Source organism: Pseudophryne corroboree, chromosome 4 (assembly GCF_028390025.1).
Source record: "Pseudophryne corroboree isolate aPseCor3 chromosome 4, aPseCor3.hap2, whole genome shotgun sequence".
Classification (NCBI taxonomy): domain Eukaryota; kingdom Metazoa; phylum Chordata; class Amphibia; order Anura; family Myobatrachidae; genus Pseudophryne; species Pseudophryne corroboree.
The window spans coordinates 791,729,623-791,753,769 of NC_086447.1; the positions used below are offsets into that span (position 1 = coordinate 791,729,623).

The window sequence follows — 24,147 nt, forward strand, 5'->3', positions numbered from 1 at the left end:
GTGCTATTCCTGTAATGTGTACCTCCATTGGTTGCACACCCTGCCAGGAGTAACCCACAAAAGCTGTCTGTCGAAAAGACGTCAGTTTTCAACTTTTTTAGGTCGGAAGGGGTTCCGACCTATTCAAAATAACCCCAAATTATTCGACAAGTCGAGGAATTCGACTTGTCGAAAAGCACGTGGATCGGCGGAATAGCTGCCGATCCGTGTGCATGTGTCAACAACGGATGCCAGACGGCAGCCAGACGGAGAGAGCAGCGCCGGAGGATGTATCACAGCCGCCGCTCACAGCAGCGTCCACCCGGCTCCAGCAAGCGAGACCTCGCTTGCTGGAGCTGGGTGGACGCTGCAGTGAGCAGCGGCTGTGATGCGGGGACGGGGAGAGCCGCGGGCAGACTGGGGAGAGCAGCGCTACAGCCGCTGCTGTAGCGCTGCTCTCCCCCGTCTGCCCGCGGCTATCCCCCGTCTAAGCTCCCGCATCTCAATTCGACTTTTTTTAAATCGAATTGAGAATGCATTGTATAGCCCAGTTCGGATCCATTCAGACAAATGAATGTGGGAATGGATCCGACTTCAATTGAATATACCCCTAAGTTGGTGAAGTGAAATAAGAAAAATTTATATAAAAAATTATTTTGATAAATAAAAATGTGAAAATTGGCATGTGCATATGTATTCACCCCTTTTGCTATGAAGCCCCTCAAAAGTTCTGGTGCAACCAATTACCTTCAGAAGTCACATAATTAGTGAAATGAAGTCCACCTGTGTGCAAGCTAAGTGTCACATGATCTGTCGGTACAAACACACCTTTTCTGAAAGGCCCCAGAGGCATCACACCATGAAGACCAAGGAGCTCTCCAAACAAGTCAGGGTTGGGTTATAAAAAAATATCCAAATCTTTGATGATCCACAATAAGCCGACACTCCATAGAACTGGGCTTTATGGAAGAGTTGCCAGAAAAAAGCCATGCTGCCAAATGCAGCATGGCCCCTGCCATCACTCTGTCGCTGCCGGCATTGGCAAGTGTGTACGCACTTGCCGATGCCGGCACCCCTGCCTCTGATATCGCTGGGTACACACATCGTCTAGTGCAATTGAACTACACATCCCAGCATGCCCTGCATCAGTTTTGTTATTTGGCCATGCTAAAACTGATGCAGGGCATGCTAGGATGTGTAGTTCAACAACAGCTGGAGTGTCAAGGTTAGCCATCACTGGTCTAGTGTGTACCCAGCTTTACACTCATTGTGGCTGATTCATGTTTGTAAGTAATGCAAAAAAGCAAGCAACTGTGCAAAACCATGCAGCACTGCAGGAGGGGCACATGCTACATGTGCAGAGATTTAGGGGTATATTCAGTAAGTGTCGGATCATTTCCAACAAGCATTGTCGGAAAGGATCCGTCAATGTACTTTTCAATAAACTGCCAAATCCTACGGTCGGATTTGGCCGGGCGTCCTCATCCTACCCGTTGCTGCTGCTTCCCACCGGCCGGGCGTCCTCATCTTGGGTGCTGCTGCGGCTGCTGCTTCCCTCCCCGCCAGGCATCCTCATCTTCAGTGCTGCTGCTGACGCCGGCACCATGCGCCGCAGATCGACTCTTCCTCCTCGGGCCCGGAGCAGCTGCCCTTCATCCTGGGATATGGGGACCGGTGCCCCCTATCCCAGGCAACTCGGGCGAGGACGGAGCAGCAGCTAGTGTCACGCAGGTGACAGCAGCGGGTAGCGGGGGCCTCCAGGTGACACCCCTCCCCCTGCCGCAGGCACCAGGGTCTCGGGATGAAGAGAGATCTTCAGCATGGCACGGTGGATGGAGGAGGTGGCGGCGGCAATGTCAATCCAACTTTTTTTTAAGTCGGATTCAGATTGTCGGAAAGGGGGCCGAAACATGTCGGATTTGGCCCCATTTCCGACAGCAGCAGGCGGATCGGGGGGTATTCCGCCGATCCACCTGCTTTCCGACAAGTCGGATTTCCCGACTTGTCAGAAAAAATGTGCCCGAACTGAATAGGTCGGAACCCCTTCCGACTTATTCCAGTCGGAAACTGCCGTCTTTCCGACAAGACGGCAGTTTCCGACTCTTATTGAATATAACCCTTAGGCTTGAAATCTAAATTGCAGTATAAAAATAAAGCTGTCCAACATACTGTATGTGGGCTACATGCAGAAGCAGCCTGTATTTGCCCTGCACAGAAAAATTATAACTGTATTAGCTCCCCTTGCATGGCAACATGGTTTGTTCCAGACACAAAGTTCCTTGCTTTTTAGCTTTACTTACAGTACAAACATGAATCAGGCCCATTGTTCACCTGTCAGCTATATTTCTGCCAATTATTAATAAAGATGAAGTCACTGACTTTGATATATATATTTTGGGTTGTTGTTAGGCGTAAATGAGACTTGAAAACAAAATGCCGGTCATTGTTAACATGTCAAGGTGTTTGGGTTTTATCTTTTATTTTATGCAAAGGAAAAATTATAGCTTATTTCTTGGTTCAGTAATTAGGCAGCCCATGATTTATTGCTGAAGGGAAGCAAAATAAGTTATATCTGCATAACACTACTGAGACTGGATAAGAGAATCATTCATGCTTTAAACGTGCAAGCAAAAATGATCTTTGATATTAGAGTTCATTGTACAATGTCAGCCTAGTTAGGGAAATCATTAGTCAGAATTTACTCCTTACTCAAGAAGTTTGAGATAGTATAACATGCCCAAGTAACTGCAGGATGGCTACCAGGACAGTGAGTATAGAGGAACTAACATTTTGACAATTAAGGTGAGCCAAAAGCTAAAAAAACAAAAACAAACAAACACGTATATATATATATATATATATATATATACACACACACACACACACACACACACACACACACACACACACACACACACGTCTCCTGATCCTGACATCTTGGCTGTGCATTGCAGTCTGCTATTCCCGGCATGGCGTACCGTATCTGATTTGCACTCGCAGGCAGCGGGGGAGCGATGCACCCGCTGCAAGAGGGGGAAGCAGCGGCACTCACTAGGAACAGGGAGCGGGGAGCTGTGCTCCCGCAACCCGTTATTAAAAGCATCTCTGCGGTGTTTGCGGGAGAAAAAAAACAATTGAGTGCTTGCGCCATGCTGTACTGTATGCGTACACATTGCAGCAGCACCACACCAAGAAGCAATTTGTTGCAAAGACGTGTGAGGATACACACACAAACAGAAAGTAAAATATATTTTAGCTTAGCTGTAAAGTTACAATACACAAAAAGTGCTTGGTGGGCTATATGAGCCAGTCACACAGCAATGTTTTACAGGAATCAGAGGGTTATCTCAGTATACAAAGGGAACACATGTAAGTTCTGTGTGAACTGTGGAGAGGGAGTAGTAATTAGTTTTAATTATAGTTACCCGAGAAATGTTACATACTCAGGGGGGTAAACAAACACAGTGGTAGCTGCTCAATCACTCTGGCAATACTTATCTGGTGCATGAAAGGGTAGGAGTCACAGCAAACAGAAAGGGGCCTGCATTTTTTCCCCCTGGTATTCCCCTGCTCACCAACTAATACTTGTAACAATATTTGAAAACTATATGGTGATAGAATTTCAGAGATATTTGTTACATATAATTGCAAATACATGATAAGCTGCCGAGCCCCTTCAAAGCTTCTCTGATTATTATCAGTCCCTATACTACATAGTAATAGTGCCCACTTAGGGCCATGTAATAAAGGCCTCATGATAAAGGCCCACAGAGAAATACATCCAGATTGAGGGCTAGCTTACCTTAGGAGACACCCCCGGGATCTCCCATCAGCACCACAGGTACAAGCATGCCTTCAAAGTGCTAATCCCCTACAATGCCTTCTCACACATGCAAACAAATACAGTGGTAGCAGCTCAATCACTCTGCCAATACTTATCAGGTGCACGAAAGGGGAGGGGTCACAGCAAACAGAAAGGGGGTGTATTTCCCCCCCTGGGATCCCCCATACTCAGGAGGGTATTCAGAGGTGGATGCTATTTTACAAAAAATGCAGAAAGACAATTTTCGGACAGCTGCACATGTGCTGCGATTGCATTGCGCGGGCTTGTACTATGCAATTGCATCCTGGAAGGAATGGGGGGAGTGGCACGGGAAACACAGGAATTTAGTAGCCGGATGATGTCACCTGCATTTCCTGCAACAGGAAACATGGAGGCGGTGTGCCCGCATACGCATACTGGCTGCGTATACAGGTGTTTACCTCTATTTCAAGGTATTTGCAAAGCGATCGCAATTGAATTGTGATCGCATTGCTGGGCGGCCTTACCCTGTGCTGGGCATCCCCCCGCATGCAATTTTATCCAAAGCAGTTTTTGCATAAACTGCTACGGACTCTAAATAACCCCCTCAGTCCAGTATTGGCTTCAACTAGTGTGATATAGCTAAGATCTAAGGTTCTAGGATCTACATAGAAAAAAAACTAAACTTTCACTACCCACAGAAGGCTTTGTTCCCCCAAATTACAGCTTGTTGCCTTTAGTACTGTTGTACTCTTCCTTTTGCTATGCTTAATAATGTTAAACTTAACCCTGCTAATCCTGTAATCATCTGAAGGGGTTCAGTAGGAAATACCTACAGTCGATATCCCAACAACAATTGACCGACAAGGTCAAAAAACCAACATTTAAAATATCGACAGGTCAAAAAGTTGACACTAGTTTTTCATTGGGTTTTTGGTGTGTATGTCGACATAGGTCGACATGGACACCATATAAGTGTACCATGTCCCCTCGCATGGTTCACCATGCTTCGAGCACGGTGCCTCGCTGCGCTCGCCACACTATTTTATCCCCCCTCTAGGTCCACTGGGATGCTATGAACAAGTCTGTTTCAATAAAAAAAAATTACGACTTGACTTTTTGACCAGACAACATTTTAAATGTCGGTATTTTGACTTTGTCTGTATTTTAAATGACGACATTTTGACCATGTCGGGATTTTGACCTTGCCGGGATTGTGACCATCGGGATTTTGACTGTAGGCAAATTGACCGCATCCCATCTGAAGTAATTACATACAGTACATTTTATTGTTCCTTTTAAAGAAAGTCAGCTAAACACAGATTTCATCTATAAACATGGAGCCCTTCCCATACCTGAATCCTGACTATCAATCAATGCCAAAGAGGACAGTTCCCTAGCTACAGACTAAGATGCCTTGGTGCAGTCATATATGTTAGGGACAAAGCTGCTGCTGCTACTCTTCATATTTCATCAAGTGCCAATCCATTTGATTGCCTGTGTTTAAATACTGACATTAGTACATGAGTGTACATCACCCTTATAGAGTTTTGTAGAACAACCCCCATTCTAGCATCTACTATGTACAGGCTCAATGCAAATAATTATACCACATACCTACCGTAAATTACAAATGGCTCTCAATACATTCTCTTCTACATAAATCCTTCTATCTTCTTGATTCTCACGGGACTCCACCTACTTATCCATTAAGCTACTCAGATCAATAAGAAAATATGCACTATCAGGGGTACTAATAAACCTTCATCAACAACAAATTCTCTACTACAAAGACAAAACGGAATTTGGACCTGTTTGCATATACAGTAACAATGACCTGAGAGCCTCCCTAATTAGCTGATTCAGTACCTTCGTTAAAATGTGTGCAATCGTGTGTCTAGCACTCCTAACACCCAACAACTTTAGTCAAAAACCACATAACGGCCACAATGTGTCTCTGGTTTACAGAAAACATTATTAAGCACTAATTAGAAAGAAGTCAGCTTTGGAAGCTAGCAAGCAAAACTCAAAATGCAAAAGGCCATTTGCTTCCAGCTACACCACTGCACTTCCACCAAGATCTCGTCTACGGTAAAAATGAAACGTTCTGTTAAGGTATTACTATTTCATCTCATCATGGGCTGGTGCTGATCACTTTTAGCCATACTTTCTAGAGTTTGTCTGTCATGTCTTAACCATAATTATGGCACACCTACTGTATTGGGATGGGGTCAAAATGCCGCCGGACGGGATGCCGCCGGACGGAATACAGACACCTGTATTCCATGTGTCTCTTTCTATGGGGACCCTCCCTTAACGAATGATCACCACTTACATTATACACCTCTGTAAAAAATAAAAACATAAATGCCAATCAATCTGAAATCCCTCTTACAATAAACATGCCATACCCAATGCAATCTGGTTCAATAACTAAACTAGACTGATAGAATTGGCCAACTTGTCAAATTACTGGTAGATTACCTCTGACATAGCAGCCCACAATATCTTCCATTCTGCTGGTCTAGATTTTACCATGTTGTGTAGATTTTTGCAGTCACTTTTCTAACATTACCAAGGATGAGCTGAATCTTCTTCAAATCTGCATATACAGTATATATATATATATACTCTGCTCAAAAAAATAAAGGGAACACTAAAATAACACATCCTAGATCTGAATGAATGAAATATTCTTATTAAATACTTTGTTCTTTACATAGTTGAATGTGCTGACAACAAAATCACACAAAAAATAAGAATTTACTTACCGATAATTCTATTTCTCATAGTCCGTAGTGGATGCTGGGAACTCCGTAAGGACCATGGGGAATAGCGGCTCCGCAGGAGACTGGGCACAAAAAGTAAAAGCTTTAGACTAGCTGGTGTGCACTGGCTCCTCCCCCTATGACCCTCCTCCAAGCCTCAGTTAAGATACTGTGCCCGGACGAGCGTACATAATAAGGAAGGATCTTGAATCCCGGGTAAGACTCATACCAGCCACACCAATCACACCGTACAACTCGTGATCTAAACCCAGTTAACAGTATGATAACCGTAGGAGCCTCTGAAAAGATGGCTTCCAACAATAAACAACCCGATTTGTTTGTAACAATAACTATATACAAGTATTGCAGACAATCCGCACTTGGGATGGGCGCCCAGCATCCACTACGGACTATGAGAAATAGAATTATCGGTAAGTAAATTCTTATTTTCTCTGACGTCCTAGTGGATGCTGGGAACTCCGTAAGGACCATGGGGATTATACCAAAGCTCCCAAACGGGCGGGAGAGTGCGGATGACTCTGCAGCACCGAATGAGAGAACTCCAGGTCCTCCTCAGCCAGGGTATCAAATTTGTAGAATTTAGCAAACGTGTTTGCCCCTGACCAAGTAGCTGCTTGGCAAAGTTGTAAAGCCGAGACCCCTCGGGCAGCCGCCCAAGAAGAGCCCACCTTCCTTGTGGAATGGGCTTTTACAGATTTTGGCTGTGGCAGGCCTGCCACAGAATGTGCAAGTTGAATTGTACTACAAATCCAACGAGCAATCGTCTGCTTAGAAGCAGGAGCACCCAGCTTGTTGGGTGCATACAGTATAAACAGCGAGTCAGATTTTCTGACTCCAGCCGTCCTGGAAACATATATTTTCAGGGCCCTGACTACGTCCAGCAACTTGGAGTCCTCCAAGTCCTTAGTAGCCACAGGTACCACAATAGGTTGATTCATGTGAAACGCTGAAACCACCTTAGGGAGAAATTGAGGACGAGTCCTCAATTCCGCCCTATCCGAATGAAATATCAGGTAAGGGCTTTTATAGGATAAAGCCGCCAATTCTGATACGCGCCTGGCTGAAGCCAGGGCCAACAGCATTACCACTTTCCATGTGAGATATTTCAAATCCACTGTGGCAAGTGGTTCAAACCAATGTGATTTTAGGAACCCTAAAACTACATTGAGATCCCAAGGTGCCACTGGAGGCACAAAAGGAGGCTGTATATGTAGTACCCCTTTGACAAACGTCTGAACTTCAGGCACTGAAGCCAGTTCTTTCTGGAAGAAGATCGACAGGGCCGAAATTTGAACCTTAATGGATCCTAATTTTAGGCCCATAGACAATCCTGCTTGCAGGAAATGTAGGAAACGACCCAGTTGAAATTCCTCCGTAGGGGCCTTCTTGGCCTCACACCACGCAACATATTTTCGCCAAATGCGATGATAATGTTTTGCAGTTACATCCTTCCTGGCCTTGATCAGGGTAGGGATGACTTCATCTGGAATGCCTTTTTCCTTCAGGATCCGGCGTTCAACCGCCATGCCGTCAAACGCAGCCGCGGTAAGTCTTGGAACAGACAAGGTCCCTGCTGGAGCAGGTCCTTCCTTAGAGGTAGAGGCCACGGGTCCTCCGTGAGCATCTCTTGCAGCTCCGGGTACCAAGTTCTTCTTGGCCAATCCGAAGCCACGAGTATCGTTCTTACTCCTCTCCTTCTTATGATTCTCAGTACTTTTGGTATGAGAGAAAGAGGAGGGAACACATATACCGACTGGAACACCCACGGAGTTACCAGAGCGTCCACCGCTATTGCCTGAGGGTCCCTTGACCTGGCGCAATATCTGTCCAGTTCTTGTTGAGACGGGACGCCATCATGTCCACCTTTGGTTTTTCCCAACGGTTTACAATCACTTGGAAGACTTCTGGATGAAGTCCCCACTCCCCCGGGTGGAGGTCGTGTCTGTTTACGTGGGTGACAGCCGTGATGTTGTCCAACTGGATCAATACCGGTTGACCCTGAAGCAGAGGCCTTGCTTGACTTAGGGCATTGTAAATGGCCCTTAGCTCTAGGATATTTATGTGAAGAGACGTTTCCATGCTTGACCACAAGCCCTGGAAATTTCTTCCCTGTGTGACTGCTCCCCAGCCTCTCAGGCTGGCATCCGTGGTTACCAGCATCCAATCCTGAATGCCGAATCTGCGGCCCTCTAGAAGATGAGCCTTCTGTAACCACCACAGGAGAGATACCCTTGTCCTTGGAGATAGGGTTATCCGCTGATGCATCTGAAGATGCGATCCGGACCATTTGTCCAGCAGATCCCACTGAAAAGTTCTTGCATGGAATCTTCCGAATGGAATCGCTTCGTAAGAAGCCACCATTTTTCCCAGGACTCTCGTGCACTGATGCACTGACACTTGTCCTGGTTTTAGGAGGTTCCTGACTAGCTCGGATAACTCCCTGGCCTTCTCCTCCGGGAGAAACACCTTTTTCTGGACTGTGTCCAGAATCATCCCTAGGAACAGTAGACGTGTTGTTGGAATCAGCTGTGATTTTGGGATATTTAGAATCCACCCGTGCTGACGTAGCACTACCTGAGATAGTGCTACTCCGACCTCTAACTGTTCCCTGGACCTTGCCCTTATCAGGAGATCGTCCAAGTAAGGGATAATTAATACGCCTTTTCTTCGAAGAAGAATCATCATTTCGGCCATTACCTTGGTAAAGACCCGTGGTGCCGTGGACAATCCAAACGGCAGCGTCTGAAACTGATAATGACAGTTTTGTATCACAAACCTGAGGTACCCTTGGTGAGAAGGGTAGATTGGGACATGGAGATAAGCATCCTTGATGTCTAGAGATACCATATAGTCCCCTTCTTCCAGGTTCGCTATCACTGCTCTGAGTGACTCCATCTTGAATTTGAACCTTTTTATGTAAGTGTTCAAAGATTTTAGATTTAAAATTGGTCTCACCGAGCCGTCCGGCTTCGGTACCACAAACAGCGTGGAATAATACCCCTTTCCCTGTTGTAGGAGGGGTACCTTGATTATCACCTGCTGGGAATACAGCTTGTGAATAGCTTCCAATACTGCCTCCCTGTCGGAGGGAGACGTTGGTAGAGCAGACTTCAGGAACCGGCGAGGGGGAGACGTCTCGAATTCCAATTTGTACCCCTGTGATACTACCTGCAGGATCCAGGGGTCCACTTGCGAGTGAGCCCACTGCGCGCTGAAATTCTTGAGACGGCCCCCCACCGTGCCCGAGTCTGCTTGCAGAGCCCCAGCGTCATGCTGAGGACTTGGCAGAAGCGGGGGAGGGCTTCTGCTCCTGGGAAGAGGCTGCATGGTGCAGTCTTTTTCCCCTTCATCTGCCCCGGGGCAGGAACGAGCGGCCTTTTTCCCTCTTGCCCTTATAGGGACGAAAGGACTGGGTTTGAAAAGACGGTGTCTTTTTCTGCTGAGAGGTGACCTGGGGTAAAAAGGTGGATTTTCCAGCCGTTGCTGTGGCCACCAGGTCCGATAGACCGACCCCAAATAACTCCTCCCCTTTATACGGCAATACTTCCATATGTCGTTTGGAATCCGCATCACCTGACCACTGTCGCGTCCATAACGTTCTTCTGGCAGAAATGGACATCGCACTTACTCTAGATGCCAGGGTGCAAATATCCCTCTGTGCATCTCGCATATATAGTAATGCATCCTTTAAATGCTCTATAGTTAATAATATACTGTCCCTATCCAGGGTATCAATATTTTCAGTCAGGGAATCCGACCAAGCCACTCCAGCGCTGCACATCCAGGCTGAGGCGATCGCTGGTCGTAGTATAACACCGGTATGTGTGTATATACCTTTTAAGATATTTTCCAGCCTTCTATCAGCTGGTTCCTTGAGAGCGGCCGTATCAGGAGACGGTAACGCCACTTGTTTTGATAAGCGTGTGAGCGCCTTATCTACCCTAGGGGGTGTTTCCCAACGTGCCCTAACCTCTGGCGGGAAAGGGTATAGTGCCAATAATTTATTAGAAATCAGCAGTTTTTTATCGGGGGAAACCCACGCTTTATCACACACCTCATTTAATTCATCTGACTCAGGAAAAACCACTGGTAGTTTTTTCACACCCCACATAATACCCTTTTTTGTGGTACTTGTAGTGTCAGAAATGTTCAAAGCCTCCTTCATTGCCGTGATCATGTAACGTGTGGCCCTACTGGACATTACGTTTGTCTCGTCACCGTCGACACTGGATTCAGTATCCGTGTCAGGGTCTGTGTCGACCATCTGAGGTAACGGGCGTTTTAGCGCCCCTGACGGTGTCTGAGATGCCTGAACAGGCACTAATTGATTTGTCGGCTGTCTCATGTCGTCAACAGTTTTTTGCAAAGTGCTGACATTGTCACGTAATTCTTTAATTACTACCATCCAGTCAGGTGTCGACTCCCTAGGGGGTGACATCACTAACACAGGCAATTGCTCTGCTTCCACATCATTTTCCTCCTCATACATGTCGACACAATCGTACCGACACCCAGCACACACACAGGGAATGCTCTGATAGAGGACAGGACCCCACTAGCTCTTTGGGGAGACAGAGGGAGAGTTTGCCAGCACACACCAGAGCGCTATATATATACAGGGATAACCTTATATAAGTTTTACTCCCTGTTATAACTGCTGTATTTATATATTAGCTGCCAATAGTGCCCCCCTCTCTGTTTTACCCTGTTTCTGTAGTGCAGGACTGCAGGGGAGAGTCAGGGAGCCGTCCTTCCAGCGGAGCTGTGAAAGAAAATGTGAAAGAAAATGGCGCTTGTGTGCTGAGGAGAAAGGCTCCGCCCCCTTCACGGCGGCCTTTTCTCCCGCTTTTTTCAGGAAACTGGCAGGGGATAAATGCATCCATATAGCCCAGGAGCTTTATGTGATGCATTTTTTTTAGCCATATAAGGTTTTTATATCGTTTTTATTGCGTCTCAGGGCGCTCCCCCCCAGCGCCCTGCACCCTCAGTGACCGGAGTGTGAAGTGTGCTGAGAGCAATGGCGCACAGCTGCAGTGCTGTGCGCTACCTTATTTGAAGACAGGAACGTCTTCTGCCGCCGCTTTCTCCGGACCTCTTCGCTCTTCTGGCTCTGTAAGGGGGCCGGCGGCGCGGCTCCGGGACCCATCCAGGCTGAACCTGTGATCGTCCCTCTGGAGCTAATGTCCAGTAGCCAAGAAGCCCAATCCACTCTGCAGTCAGGTGAGTTCGCTTCTTCTCCCCTTAGTCCCACGATGCAGTGAGCCTGTTGCCAGCAGGACTCACTGAAAATAAAAAACCTATTTAAACTTTTACTTCTAAGCAGCTCAGGAGAGCCACCTAGCTTGCACCCTTCTCGTTCGGGCACAAAAATCTAACAGAGGCTTGGAGGAGGGTCATAGGGGGAGGAGCCAGTGCACACCAGCTAGTCTAAAGCTTTTACTTTTTGTGCCCAGTCTCCTGCGGAGCCGCTATTCCCCATGGTCCTTACGGAGTTCCCAGCATCCACTAGGACGTCAGAGAAATTATCAATGCAAATCAAATTTATTAACCCATGGAGGTCTGGATTTGGAGTCACACTTAAAATTAAAGTGGAAAAACACACTACAGGCTGATCCAACTTTGATGTAATGTCCTTAAAACAAGTCAAAATGAGGCTCAGTAGTGTGTGTGGCCTCCACGAGCTTGTATGACCGCCCTACAACGCCTGGGCATGCTCCTGACAGTCTGTGGTGCAACGTGGCATTGGTGGATGGAGCGAGACATGATGTCCCAGATGTGCTCAATTGGATTCAGGTCTGGGGAAGGGGCGGGCAAGTCCATAGCATCAATGCCTTCGTCTTGTAAGGAACTGCTGACACACTCCAGCCACATGAAGTCTAGCATTGACCCAGGGCCAACCGCACCAGCATATGGTCTCACAAGGGGTCTGAGGATCTCATCTCGGTACCTAATGGCAGTCAGGCTACCTCTGGCGAGCACATGGAGGGCTGTGCGGCCCCCCGAAGAAATGCCACCCCACACCATTACTGACCCACTGCCAAACAGGTCATGCTGGAGGATGTTGCAGGCAGAACGTTCTCCTTGGCGTCTCCAGACTCTGTCACGTCTGTCACATGTGCTCAGTGAGAACCTACTTTCATCTGTGAAGAGCACAGGGCGCCAGTGGCGAATTTGCCAATCTTGGTGTTCTCTGGCAAATGCCAATCGTCCTGCATGGTGTTGGGCTGTAAGCACAACCCCCACCTGTGGATGTCGGGCCCTCATACCACCCTCATGGAGTCTGTTTCTGATCGTTTGAGTAGACACATGCACATTTGTGGCTTGCTGGAGGTCATTTTGCAGGGCTCTGGCAGTGCTCCTCCTGTTCCTCCTTGCACAAAGGCGGAGGTAGCGGTCCTGCTGCTGGGTTGTTGCCCTCCTACGGCCTCCTCCACGTCTCCTGATGTACTGGCCTGTCTCCTGGTAGCGCCTCCATGCTCTGGACACTACGCTGACAGACACGGCAAACCTTCTTGCCACAGCTCGCATTGATGTGCCATCCTGGATGAGCTGCACTACCTGAGCCACTTGTGTGGGTTGTAGACTCCGTCTCATGCTACCACTAGAGTGAAAGCACCGCCAGCTTTCAAAAGTGACCAAAACATCAGCCAGAAAGCATAGGAGCTGAGAAGTGGTCTGTGGTCACCACCTGCAGAACAACTCCTTTATTGGGGGTGTCTTGCTAATTGCCTATAATTTCCACCTGTTGTCTATTCCATTTGCACAACAGCATGTGAAATTGATTGTCAATCAGTGTTGCTTCGTAAGTGGACAGTTTGATTTCACAGAAGTGTAATTGACTTGGGAGTTACATTGTGTTGCTTAAGTGTTCCCTTTATTTTTTTGAGCAGTGTATATATATATATATATATACATATATATACTGTTCTGCGACAACACAGTGTTTTACTTAAGCCGCACAACTTCGGAGTCTGCCTGTAGTGTAATGGAAATTACAAATTCAAAGACTTCAAGGTGGTAGCCTGTGTACCCAGCTTTACTCTCCTTTCTGGCCATCTGGAAGACTGATTAAAGAAAACTGTTGTAGACTCTACATCTTTTCTTCCGTTTATGGCATCAACCACCAGCCAGCAGAGGCCACAAAATAGCTACTTCCGTGCATTTACCCATGCTGTGGTGGAAGTCAACTGCTTCCTACCTTACTTGCTCAGGGAAGCAAGTGCCCCTCTTCTCGGCCAGCACCATCTTCCCAGTGATATTTGATAAGAGGTCACTGGGAAGATGGCACCGGCCGTGGTGGTGGTGCTTCCAGGACAAAGTTAAGTATACTCTGGGGGAAGGGGGGGGTGGGGGTGGAGTGGGCAGCAGACCCAGGCCCCAGCCGGGCCCCTCTAGCAAGCCCAGGACTGAATAATTAGTACCTGCTCCCCGCCCCCCCCCCCCCCCCCGCCCCCCATCTCTGCACCAGTAATGTTAGAACCTTGGCAAGCTGGAAATATAGCAGGGTCCTGCCTTTTATTCCTGGTCTCTCCTTTTCCTTAACCTGGGCTATCCTACACTACAGATAAACTCAGGCCATGTAGTGCTATTACTATGAAACTTCTGCAGTGTACTGTTATTGTTTGTTTCTCAATATGCCTGAAAGCTATGCTCACTGGTATCTCTGAGAGTACTCACATTCACAACACATTATGGGAGAGCAATCTACCATAACTGTGCTACAGAAATCACTGAAATCTCCTGTTAGTATTACCATGTCTAAGATCTTAAGGGCCCCATACACTAATGCGACATGTCCGAGCCTCATATCGCAGGCAATCACCCCCGCAGCCTCCCGGGCGGCAGGATCGCGTAAGATACATCATATGCGGCCCTTTTGCATACAATGTATCTTATGCGATCCCAGCCATGCCTGCGGGGTCAGACATGATCGTTAGTGCAGCGCATTCAATCTAGGGGATCCGATGCTCACAGGAACGCGCATCGGATCGGATACACCTCCAAAATTCCCAATTTCACCCGATATATCGGCCCGAATTCGGATGAAATCGGGCATTATCGTTCTAGTGTACACTTAAAGTACAGAAGCCAATATCAGCTTCCAATGATCCTCACTCAATTCTTTCTCTATAGTTCCTGCCTCCCCATCCTTATATCTTTGTGCATCAGTACATAGCTATTCATTAACCTTTATCTATATAGTGCCTACATATTATCCAGCAATTTACAAAGAATATCTAATCAGTGTTCACATCAGTGTATGCTCACTGAATTTTACAATCTATATTACCTAACAAGCACACACAAACAAAGAGGAGGAGATACGAATCCCATACAGTGCACAGTCTGCTCACATTTTACATTTCAACTTTGGCCCTAGCACTGCATTATATTTCTGGCCTGGATAAATAAAGACTTTAATTGATTGGTATATATTTTGCGAATAACTCTGAGGGCGAGTTCCGAGGGCGTGCGGGATGCCGGCTGAACTCGGACTTTTTTTTAAAGGGGCAATATGTACAAGCCATGGTTTAGCCTTGTACATGGTTGTCCCTTTTAAAAAAATGTCTGAGTACGGCTGGCACCCCCACGGCTGCTGAACTTGGTCTTCATTACTTACCATCCTCTACCTCCATCAAAATACATCTTAAGGTATCATGGCTCATTAAAGTAAAATCAAAGTTATCAACTTAAAAATTACTTGTAGTCACCCAATTTAACAGCAGGAAAAATCATATTGGCTTTATTTAATGAAAACTAAGGGGTTACTGTATCATACAATGAAATGAGTGGAGAAGTGGACCAGTGGAGATGTTACCCATAGTAACCAGTCAGCATCTACCTATCATTTTATAGAAGTTACTTGATAAATGCTTCCTTAATGCTGATTGGTTTCTTAAGGCAACTCCTCCACTGGTCTATTCTCTGCTCACTGCTTGGTACATGAAGCCCTAGATACTGTAATATAGCAGCACAAGACCTTAATATATCTACTGTAACTTCTTGTTTCACATGGATAAACTTGCTGTAATTTATTGAGAACAACCCCTGACATGAACCTGCAATACACTCTAATAGAGTCCAAGGATAAAGCTATGACCACAGAGCAGACAACAGTGAAACCAAAATAAATCTAGATATAAAAATATAAAGAATACTACCTAAAAAAAAAAGCAAGAAGAAATGCAGCCAAAAAAGGCACAGATGATATATATAGGAAAATATCAAGTTCTGCTGCATAACAATGCTAATAAAGCATCTGTGGCAATGGAACATTAAGGAACAGGAATGAAGCAGAAAACCACACAAGGGGAAAATAAAGTAAACACAATGAATACATATATGTGAAAGGACAAACAGATTTATATGTCAGGCTGTGCTCAAGCTTGGAGATAATGTACAGAACATATGTCCTTATAGAAACACGGATCATTTGACTTTCGGTTTTCTCAGATCTGAAAATAACAATAAATAGTACAAAAAGACTTTGCAAATTTTCATCAAAGTTCCAGGCGTAACCTATGGTTTAGTTCTCAAGCTGTTGTAAAAATGTTACAAGGTTAGCAGCTGCATTTACTCTGTAGGTAATGTATGTTTGGTCAGCCTGCTGCCGTGGAAGTACAAGAACCAGCATACTCAGCCATTCATGAAAGCCTCTCGCTACCAGTATCTACTAATATTTTAGGAAAACTGCAACTGTTTGCGATCACATCCTGGGGTCGCCCAGCACAGGGCAAGGCCGCCCAGCACGCAAATACCTGGCAGCGATAGAATCACAATACAATTGCGATCACATCACTTTGTGGATGCCCCCTGCCTCTGTAGCCAGGCTGTGAAGGAAGGTGCAGGGTGGCCATTTTCTGGATTGCAGCAGCCGTGTGTGTCGTCATACGGCTGCCCAGAACCCATCCACATTTTTGCCGCCACGCCTGTTGCTACGATGCGTCACCACCCCTGCAACGCCGCGTCGCTGCCCCATACAGCCCCGAGAACGCCTCTGCCTGTCAATCAGGCAGAGGCATTCGCATAAGTGAGATTCGATCGCATCACAGTACCATCTGAAGCTGAATACCCTCATTGTCCCTCGCATATGCAGTACAGATGGTGTAATGATTAGCATAACTGCCTCACAGCACTGAGGTCAGGGTCCGATTCCCCCCATGGCGCTGTGTGGAGTTTGTATATTCTCCCCAGACTTGTGTGGGTTTCCTCCGGGTACTCTGGTTTCCTCCCTCAATCAAAAAATATACTGGTAGGTTAATTGGATCCCTACAAAAAATGTAACCCAAGCATGAATGTGTGTGCGTGTACATGTGGTAGGGAATATAGATTGTAAGCTCCACTGAGGCAAGAATTTCATGTGAATTGCCAAATATTCTCTGTAAAGCGCTGCGGAATATGTGTGCGCTATATAAAGAACTGGTAATAAATAAACAAATAAATATGTGGGACAAGGACTGGGGCACTGCAATGAGCAAGATGGACACATCTTGTTCATCTTCTTCAGGAGCTTGGCACCAGAGCCAGATTAAGGGAGGGGTGGCATGGGCGGCCGTCCTGGGGGCACCCACACACTCAGTTTTGAATCGGAGGAGGCTCCCTTTGGCGGCTCAGCTGTTCAGTAACAGTGGCCGCTGAGGAGCTCCTCTGTGCACAATGAGAAAAATTACATTGGATCAACAGTTCGGGCATTGCGGGATGGCAAAGTTCCCATGTAAAGTCTATGGGGTATATTCAATTAAAGTCGGATCCATTCCGACATGTATTTGTCTGAATGGATCCGACAACCCCTATTCTATCCCTATCTTAATTCGACTTTTTCAAGTCGAATTAAGATGTGACGCAGAGAAGGAGAAGGTGGGCGAGCCGCGGGGGGACAGCTGGCGGGCATACAGGGAGGATCAGCGCTACAGTAGCGTTGCAGCTGGATGTCACTCAGCCGCCCGACCTCACGGCAGTTTACCACCCGGCTCCAGCAGCGTGCTGGAGCCGGGTGGAAGCTGCCACAAGGTCGGGCGGGTGAGTGACATCCAGCTGCAGCGCTACTGTAGCGCTGATCTCCCTGTATGCCCGCCGGCTGTCCCCCCGTCTCCCTGCGGCTCGCCCCCCTCGCCTCCTCCGGGACCGCATCTCAGTACGACATAATTTTGATGTCGGACTGAGATGGTCGAAAAGGGGGCCAAAACCTGTCGGATTTGGCCCCGTTTTTGACATAAAAACGTGGATTGGCAGCTATTCCGCCGATCCACGTGCTTTTCGACAAGTCGAATTTATCGACTTGTCGAAAAATTTAGCAAAATATTGAATAGGTTGAATCAGAATTCGACCTTAAAAAGTCGAAAACTGACGTCTTTTCGACAGATGGCAGTTTTCGACTGCAATTGAATATACCCCTATGGGAGAAACATGCGCGATCAAGTTTACAATTGTTGCTTGATTTGAGTTTATTCTTTTATAATAAAATAAAAAAAACTGTCAATTTCAAAGGGTTTCCACTAGTAATAATAATAAGGATAACATGTACAGTTTTATTCCTAATATATAAACTCATCCACAAGTTTGTCCCATCTTGCATGTGCACCTATATGATGATAGAGATGGGGAAGCGATAGTGGGCAAGCCGGAGCTGCAGTGTAGCTCCTGAAGTGAGTAGAAATAGATTAAACAAAAGCTATTTAAACATGGCAGTGGGCCTGGGGGAATAGGAAGGCCGTCAGCTGCGTAGAGTTATCCTCTCCCATGGACTGTGTACTACAGCATTAGGCTGCACAGCCCCTGTCTCCCCTCTAATGGCCCCTATCCCTAACTCACAGCGTCAACGGGACTTACCTGAAATGCAATCAAAACTACTCTCTGTATAATTTGGCAGTTACTGATGATTCTGTATTAAATGGTAATCAGAAATACTCTGTATTATATTGCAGTCATTAATGCTGTATTACATGGTGATCAGAAATAGTCTCAACATTATATGGCGGTCACTGATGCTCTCAGTATTATATTGTGGTCACTGTTGCTCTCATTATATGGCGGTCACTGATCCTCTCTATTATATGGCAGTTACTGATGCTCTCTGTATTTTATGGCAGTCACTGATGCTGTGTTATATGGCAGTACCTGATGATCTGTATTATATGGCAGTCACTGATGCTCTCTATTTCACATGATGGTCACTGAGATGATCTCTGCATTATATGGTAGTCACCAATGTTCCCTACTGTATATGACGGTCACTGCTATGCTCTCTCTCTCTCTCTCTCTCTATATATATATATATATATATATATATATATATATATAGTATTACGGTCACTGCAATGCTCCATGGTGGACGTGGTCATAGTGCAGACAGCGATACTTACTAATGGAAGCCAAGCTGAGTCTTTGTTAAAGGTGACTGACACATATATATGTGCATCTTCAAAATTTTCTAAGACGCCTTTATTTTCTTTGGAGCACTTTCTCCTACTCCATTGCTACTATGAAGTTGAAAAACACTCACTATTTCATAAAAGCCAACCCTTACTACTTTTCCACAAGCTTTAGCTTGTTATCACAGCTTCAACATACTTGTCCGCACCCTCCAATCCAATGTGACTAGCCTAGTCTACTCAACAGCTGACCTAGACATGAACCAACCGTTACCAAAATGATCAAGCAGACATGTCATTCACATGATCCCTACTTACATACCATCATCTCTATCCTTAAGGTTATTGGTGATAACATCCAGGATATCAATAAACGCTGCCCTTGTTACCAAGCACGCATTTTGCCTAAAAATATATATAAAAAAAAAAAAGATAAAAAAGTTAAGTACAGAATACCATTCATTTAAACACACACACGGTATTGTTTATATAACGATGACAGAGACTGTATTCTTATATAACAATGACAGAACATAATGTGAAACTGAATTGGTTTCCCTTCCCCTGTGGCCATGAGATAAATATACAGCGATATACAGTGAATGGTTCCCTGCTTTTAGTGACCAAACATATTATTTCAATGTAATTTAATCTAGGCCCAGTGCATATGATTTTGATCAGCGGCAAAACTAAACCAGCAATAGAAAATCACATTACACTGATAATTAGGAGGGTTTAGAACTGTCACGTTGTCGTGTTTAAAAAAGATAACAAAACACACCAAGTTATGGATAATTTAAATTAGGGCACATATAAATGTATTTCTCTAGAATGTCCTTAAACCCAGAAAGGCATAAACAGCATGCAGCATGACCGGACAATGAAGAGCGTAAAGACACTGAATAAGACGGCTCAAGTGTAAATTCACATTCTATAAGGCTTATTACTAATAAACTGAATATATGAACAAAAAGGCTGTAACTCATAGTAACTAACTAGATTATTGCATTTCTATAGCACAGTTTAGATTTGGAAGATGAAAGGCATCACCTATCTGGTTGCTATGGATCACAGCACGACATGCTGTATCATTATTAAGCAGCCTCCATATGTAGTGCATACACAAAAATACACAAACAGGGACTATAATGACAATGCTTTCAAATACATATACTGTAATATGGAGTTGGTCCCCCTTTTGCAGCTATAACAGCTTCTACTTTTCTTGGAAGGCTTTCCACAAGATTTTAAAGTGTTTCTGCGGGGATTTGTACCCATTCATTCTGTAGAGCATTTATGAGGTCAGGTATTGATGTGGGACAAGAAGACGTAGCTCGCAATAAGGGTCATTCCAAGTTGATCGCTAGCTGCCGCTGTCCGCTGCGTAGCGATCAGTGAAAAAAAGGCTAATCTGCGAATGCACCACAATGCGCCCGCGCGTAACACAGCTATGAAGTCCTTTGTGGTTTTGCACTGGTTCTAGCGACGATTCCAATCGCACAGCCGAACGCAAGGAGATTGACAGAAAGAGGGGGTTTATGGGTGTCACCTATCCGTTTTCTGGGAGTTGTTTGGAAAAATGCAGGCGTGGCCGGGCATTTGCTGGGCGGGTATCTGACGTCTGACGTCATTACCGTGCCACTTGTCACAGCAATCATCGCACAGGATAAGTAACATTAGGGCTGGTCTTGTTTTGTACAAAATGTGTTTGCAGGCGCTCTGCTGCACAGGCGTTCGCACTCCTGCAAAGCGAAAATACACTCCCCCGTGGGCGGCGACTATGCGTTTGCACTGCTGCTAAAAACTGCTAGCGAGCGATCAACTCGGATTGACCCCCAATATCCGTTACAGTTCATCTCAAAGGTGCTCGATGGGGTTGAGGTCAGGGCTCTGTATGGGTCAGTCAAGTTCTTCCACACAAAACTCATCAAACCATGGGGGGCATTCCGAGTTGATCGTAGCTGTGCTAAATTTAGCACAGCTACGATCAGGCACTCAGACATGCGGGGGGACGCCCAGCACAGGGCTAGTCCGCCCCGCATGTCAGTGCCGCCCCCCCTTCCTCCGCAGAAATGCAAAAGCAGCGCACAGCAGTGATGCTTTTGCATTTGAGGAGTAACTCCCGGCCAGCGCAGCTCCTGCGGCTGGCCGGGAGAACCTCTTCGCTGCACGGGTCGCAGCGGCTGCGTGTGACGTCATGCAGCTTCAGATGCAGCCCCCCCCCCCCCAACGGTCCGGCCAGCCCCCTCCTACCCAGCGACCGCCTGTCAATCAGATAAACTGCAGCGAGCGATCGGGTCGGAATAACCCCCCCCCATGTCTTTATAGTCCTTGCTTTACGCACTTCAGAATGACGGATTTCCTCCCAGCACACTAAAAATTACCTGTAACCATACCTGAACCTATCTGGTAATAGAAATGTAGAGAATTAGTCACACAAGCATCTGCTTGTGTGTGAGAGGCATTGAATGGGAGCAGTATTTGGAAGGCATGCTGTTCCTTGCAGTGCCAATGGGAGATCCTGGGGGTGGCTCCCAGGTAAGTTAGCTCTCTGTCTGGATGTGTTTTAGTAATAGCCTTTATCATGAGGCCTACTGTGACAAATTACATGGCCCTATGTGGGCACTGCTATTATGTAGTGTTAGGACTGCTGATATCGGAGAAGCTGTGAAGTCACTCAGCAGCTAAACATGTGTTTGCAAACATGTGTGACTAATTCTCTGAATTTCTATTACCAGATAGGTTCAGGTATGGTTACAGGTAATTTTTAGTGTGCTGGGGGGAAATCCAGGGGTGGAGATTTGCAAACCCCTCCCCCCCCCTCTCTGTCTGTTGTTTGTCTGTGACCCCCTCCCCCTTTCTAGCACCTGATATATAATTATCTCCAGGAATGACCGAGCAACTGCCATTGTTTGTCTGCGTAGATGATTTTATACACCTGTGGCAACGAGTCTGATTGAAACACCCGAATTCAATAATTAACAGGTGGGGCCAAATGGTTTTGTCCATATAATGTATACGGTGCATCCGGAAAGTATTCACAGCGCTTCACTTTTTTCACAGTTTGTTATGTTATAGCCTTATTCCAAAATGGAATACATTTCTTTTTTCCCTCAAAATTCTACACACAATACCCCATAACGACAACGTGAAAAAAGTTTATTTTGTGATTTTTGCTAATTCATTCAAAATAAAAAAACTAAGATATCACACATACATAAGTATTCGCAGCCTTTGCTCAATACTTTATTGATGCACCTTTGGCAACAATTACAGCCTCAAGTAATTTTGAATATGATGCCAGAAGCTTGGCACACCCATCTTTGGGCAGTTCTGCGCATTCCTCTTTGCAGCACCTCTCAAGCTCCATCAGGTTGGATAGGAAGCGTTGGTGCACATTTTGAGATCTCTCCAGAGATGTTCAATCGGATTCAAGTCTGGGCTCTGGCTGGGCCACTCAAGGACATTCACAGAGTTGTCCTGAAGCCACTCCTTTGATATCTTGGCTGTGTGCTTAGGGTCGTTGTCCTGCTGAAAGATGAACCGTAGCCCCAGTCTGAGGTCAAAAGCGCTCAGGAGCAGGTTTTTATCCAGGATGTCTCTGTACATTGCTGCATTCATCTTTCCCTCTATCCTGACTAGTCTCCCAGTTCCTGCTGCTGAAAAACATCTCCATAGCATGATTCTGCCACCACCATGCTTCACTGTACGGATGGTATTGGCCTGGTGATGTGCGGTGCCTGGTTTCCTCCAAACATGACGCCTGCATTCATGCCAAAGAGTTCAATCTTTGTCTCATCAGACAAGAGAATTTTGTTTCTCAAGGTCTGAAAGTCCTTCAGGTGCATTTTGGCAAACTCCAGGTAGGCTGCCATGTGCTTTTTACTAAGCAATGGCTTCCATCTAGCCACTCTGCCATACAGGCCTGACTGGTGGATTGCTGCAGAGATGGTTGTCCTTCTGGAAGGTTCTCCTCTCTCCATAGAGGAATGCTGTAGCTCTGACAGAGTGACCATTGGGTTCTTGGTCACCTCCCTGACTAGGGCCCTTCTCTCGCAACCACATGGTGTAATCACTGCATTTAAATGTTTGGTCTCAGAGTTTAAAGAGCAGTAGAGAGGCTTGGCTGATAGAGTCTTGCGCCCATCAATTCTAATGACATTAATTCAAAGGATAGCTAAAATATTATACATAATTTTGACGTTACACTGACATTAAACCGAAGGAAAAACAGAAGGAGAACATGTACCCAAAATCTGGAACACTGAAGGACTGCTTTCAAACAACAAATGTGAGTCTACTTGCTCTACACATCAAACAACTTCAGTCTGAGTAACTTGGACACCTATCACTTCAATCTGTGTGAGGAATGCGGCAAGACCTTTCTGTTTCATCTGCAACTACTCATACTGTACTTATGCTTTTAGTTTACCACAAACATCTGAATTCTCAGCTGGACCAGTGTAATTTTGCCTACAGTACATATTATTACAAGACCTGTCTGAAAGACCATTGCTTTTTCCCTACTCTCACAACCTACATAAATAAATAACTTCTCAATTCTAACAGTCTACTTTAAATCTCAACTTATGCAACCTTATAATATTCACTTTTATTTTGCTTAAAACTATATTATTGTCATTGAACATACACATTTACCAACACTGTACCGTCTAGATGGTTATGGTTATAATTACCATCACTGCATTGGAAAGTCTGCTAGATCTCGCCACTGGTGTCATTTAGAACAGCCAATTACAGATGTTGTAATATGTATAATGTTAATAATCAGGCATTAGAGTTGTGTCATCTTTTGGAGTGAATGCTGATAGGGCAGGGTGGTCTGTTCCGCATATCCACTTTCTAGAACATTACCACAGATTACAGACTTCAATAAAGTGAATGTAGCACAGCCCAGACAGGGCTACCATTGCACCAGTGTCAGAAGCAAGAGGCAGACTACTAAACTGTAGGAACTTTCAGTATGGCTGCAGTCTCGTTACTAATAAAAAAAAATAAAAAAATAAAAAACAGACAGAAGATAAAGGAATCAAAAAGCAAGTTAGAAGAGGAAAGAGAAAATAAGAAAGGTGAGAAAAAGAAGGGGTAGAATACTGAGAGGCAAGAAGACCTGTCAAAACATCATGCAGGTTGGTCAGTCCATGATGGCGATAAACAGACTGAAAGCAGAGGGTGATTGAGCGCA

The 24,147-nt window shown here is 45.7% G+C and overlaps 1 protein-coding gene across 5 annotated transcripts in view; it reads right to left on the reverse strand.

Moving 5' to 3' along the window:
• Window positions 1–24,147, reverse strand: part of THADA (THADA armadillo repeat containing) — a 1,252,206-nt gene that overhangs the window by 259,294 nt on the left and 968,765 nt on the right. For all 5 annotated transcript variants that reach the window (XM_063918333.1, XM_063918332.1, XM_063918334.1 and 2 more), the window contains exon 31: window positions 19,264–19,346. In XM_063918333.1, the coding sequence (XP_063774403.1) occupies window positions 19,264–19,346 (83 nt within the window). The remainder of the gene's footprint in view (window positions 1–19,263; window positions 19,347–24,147) is intronic.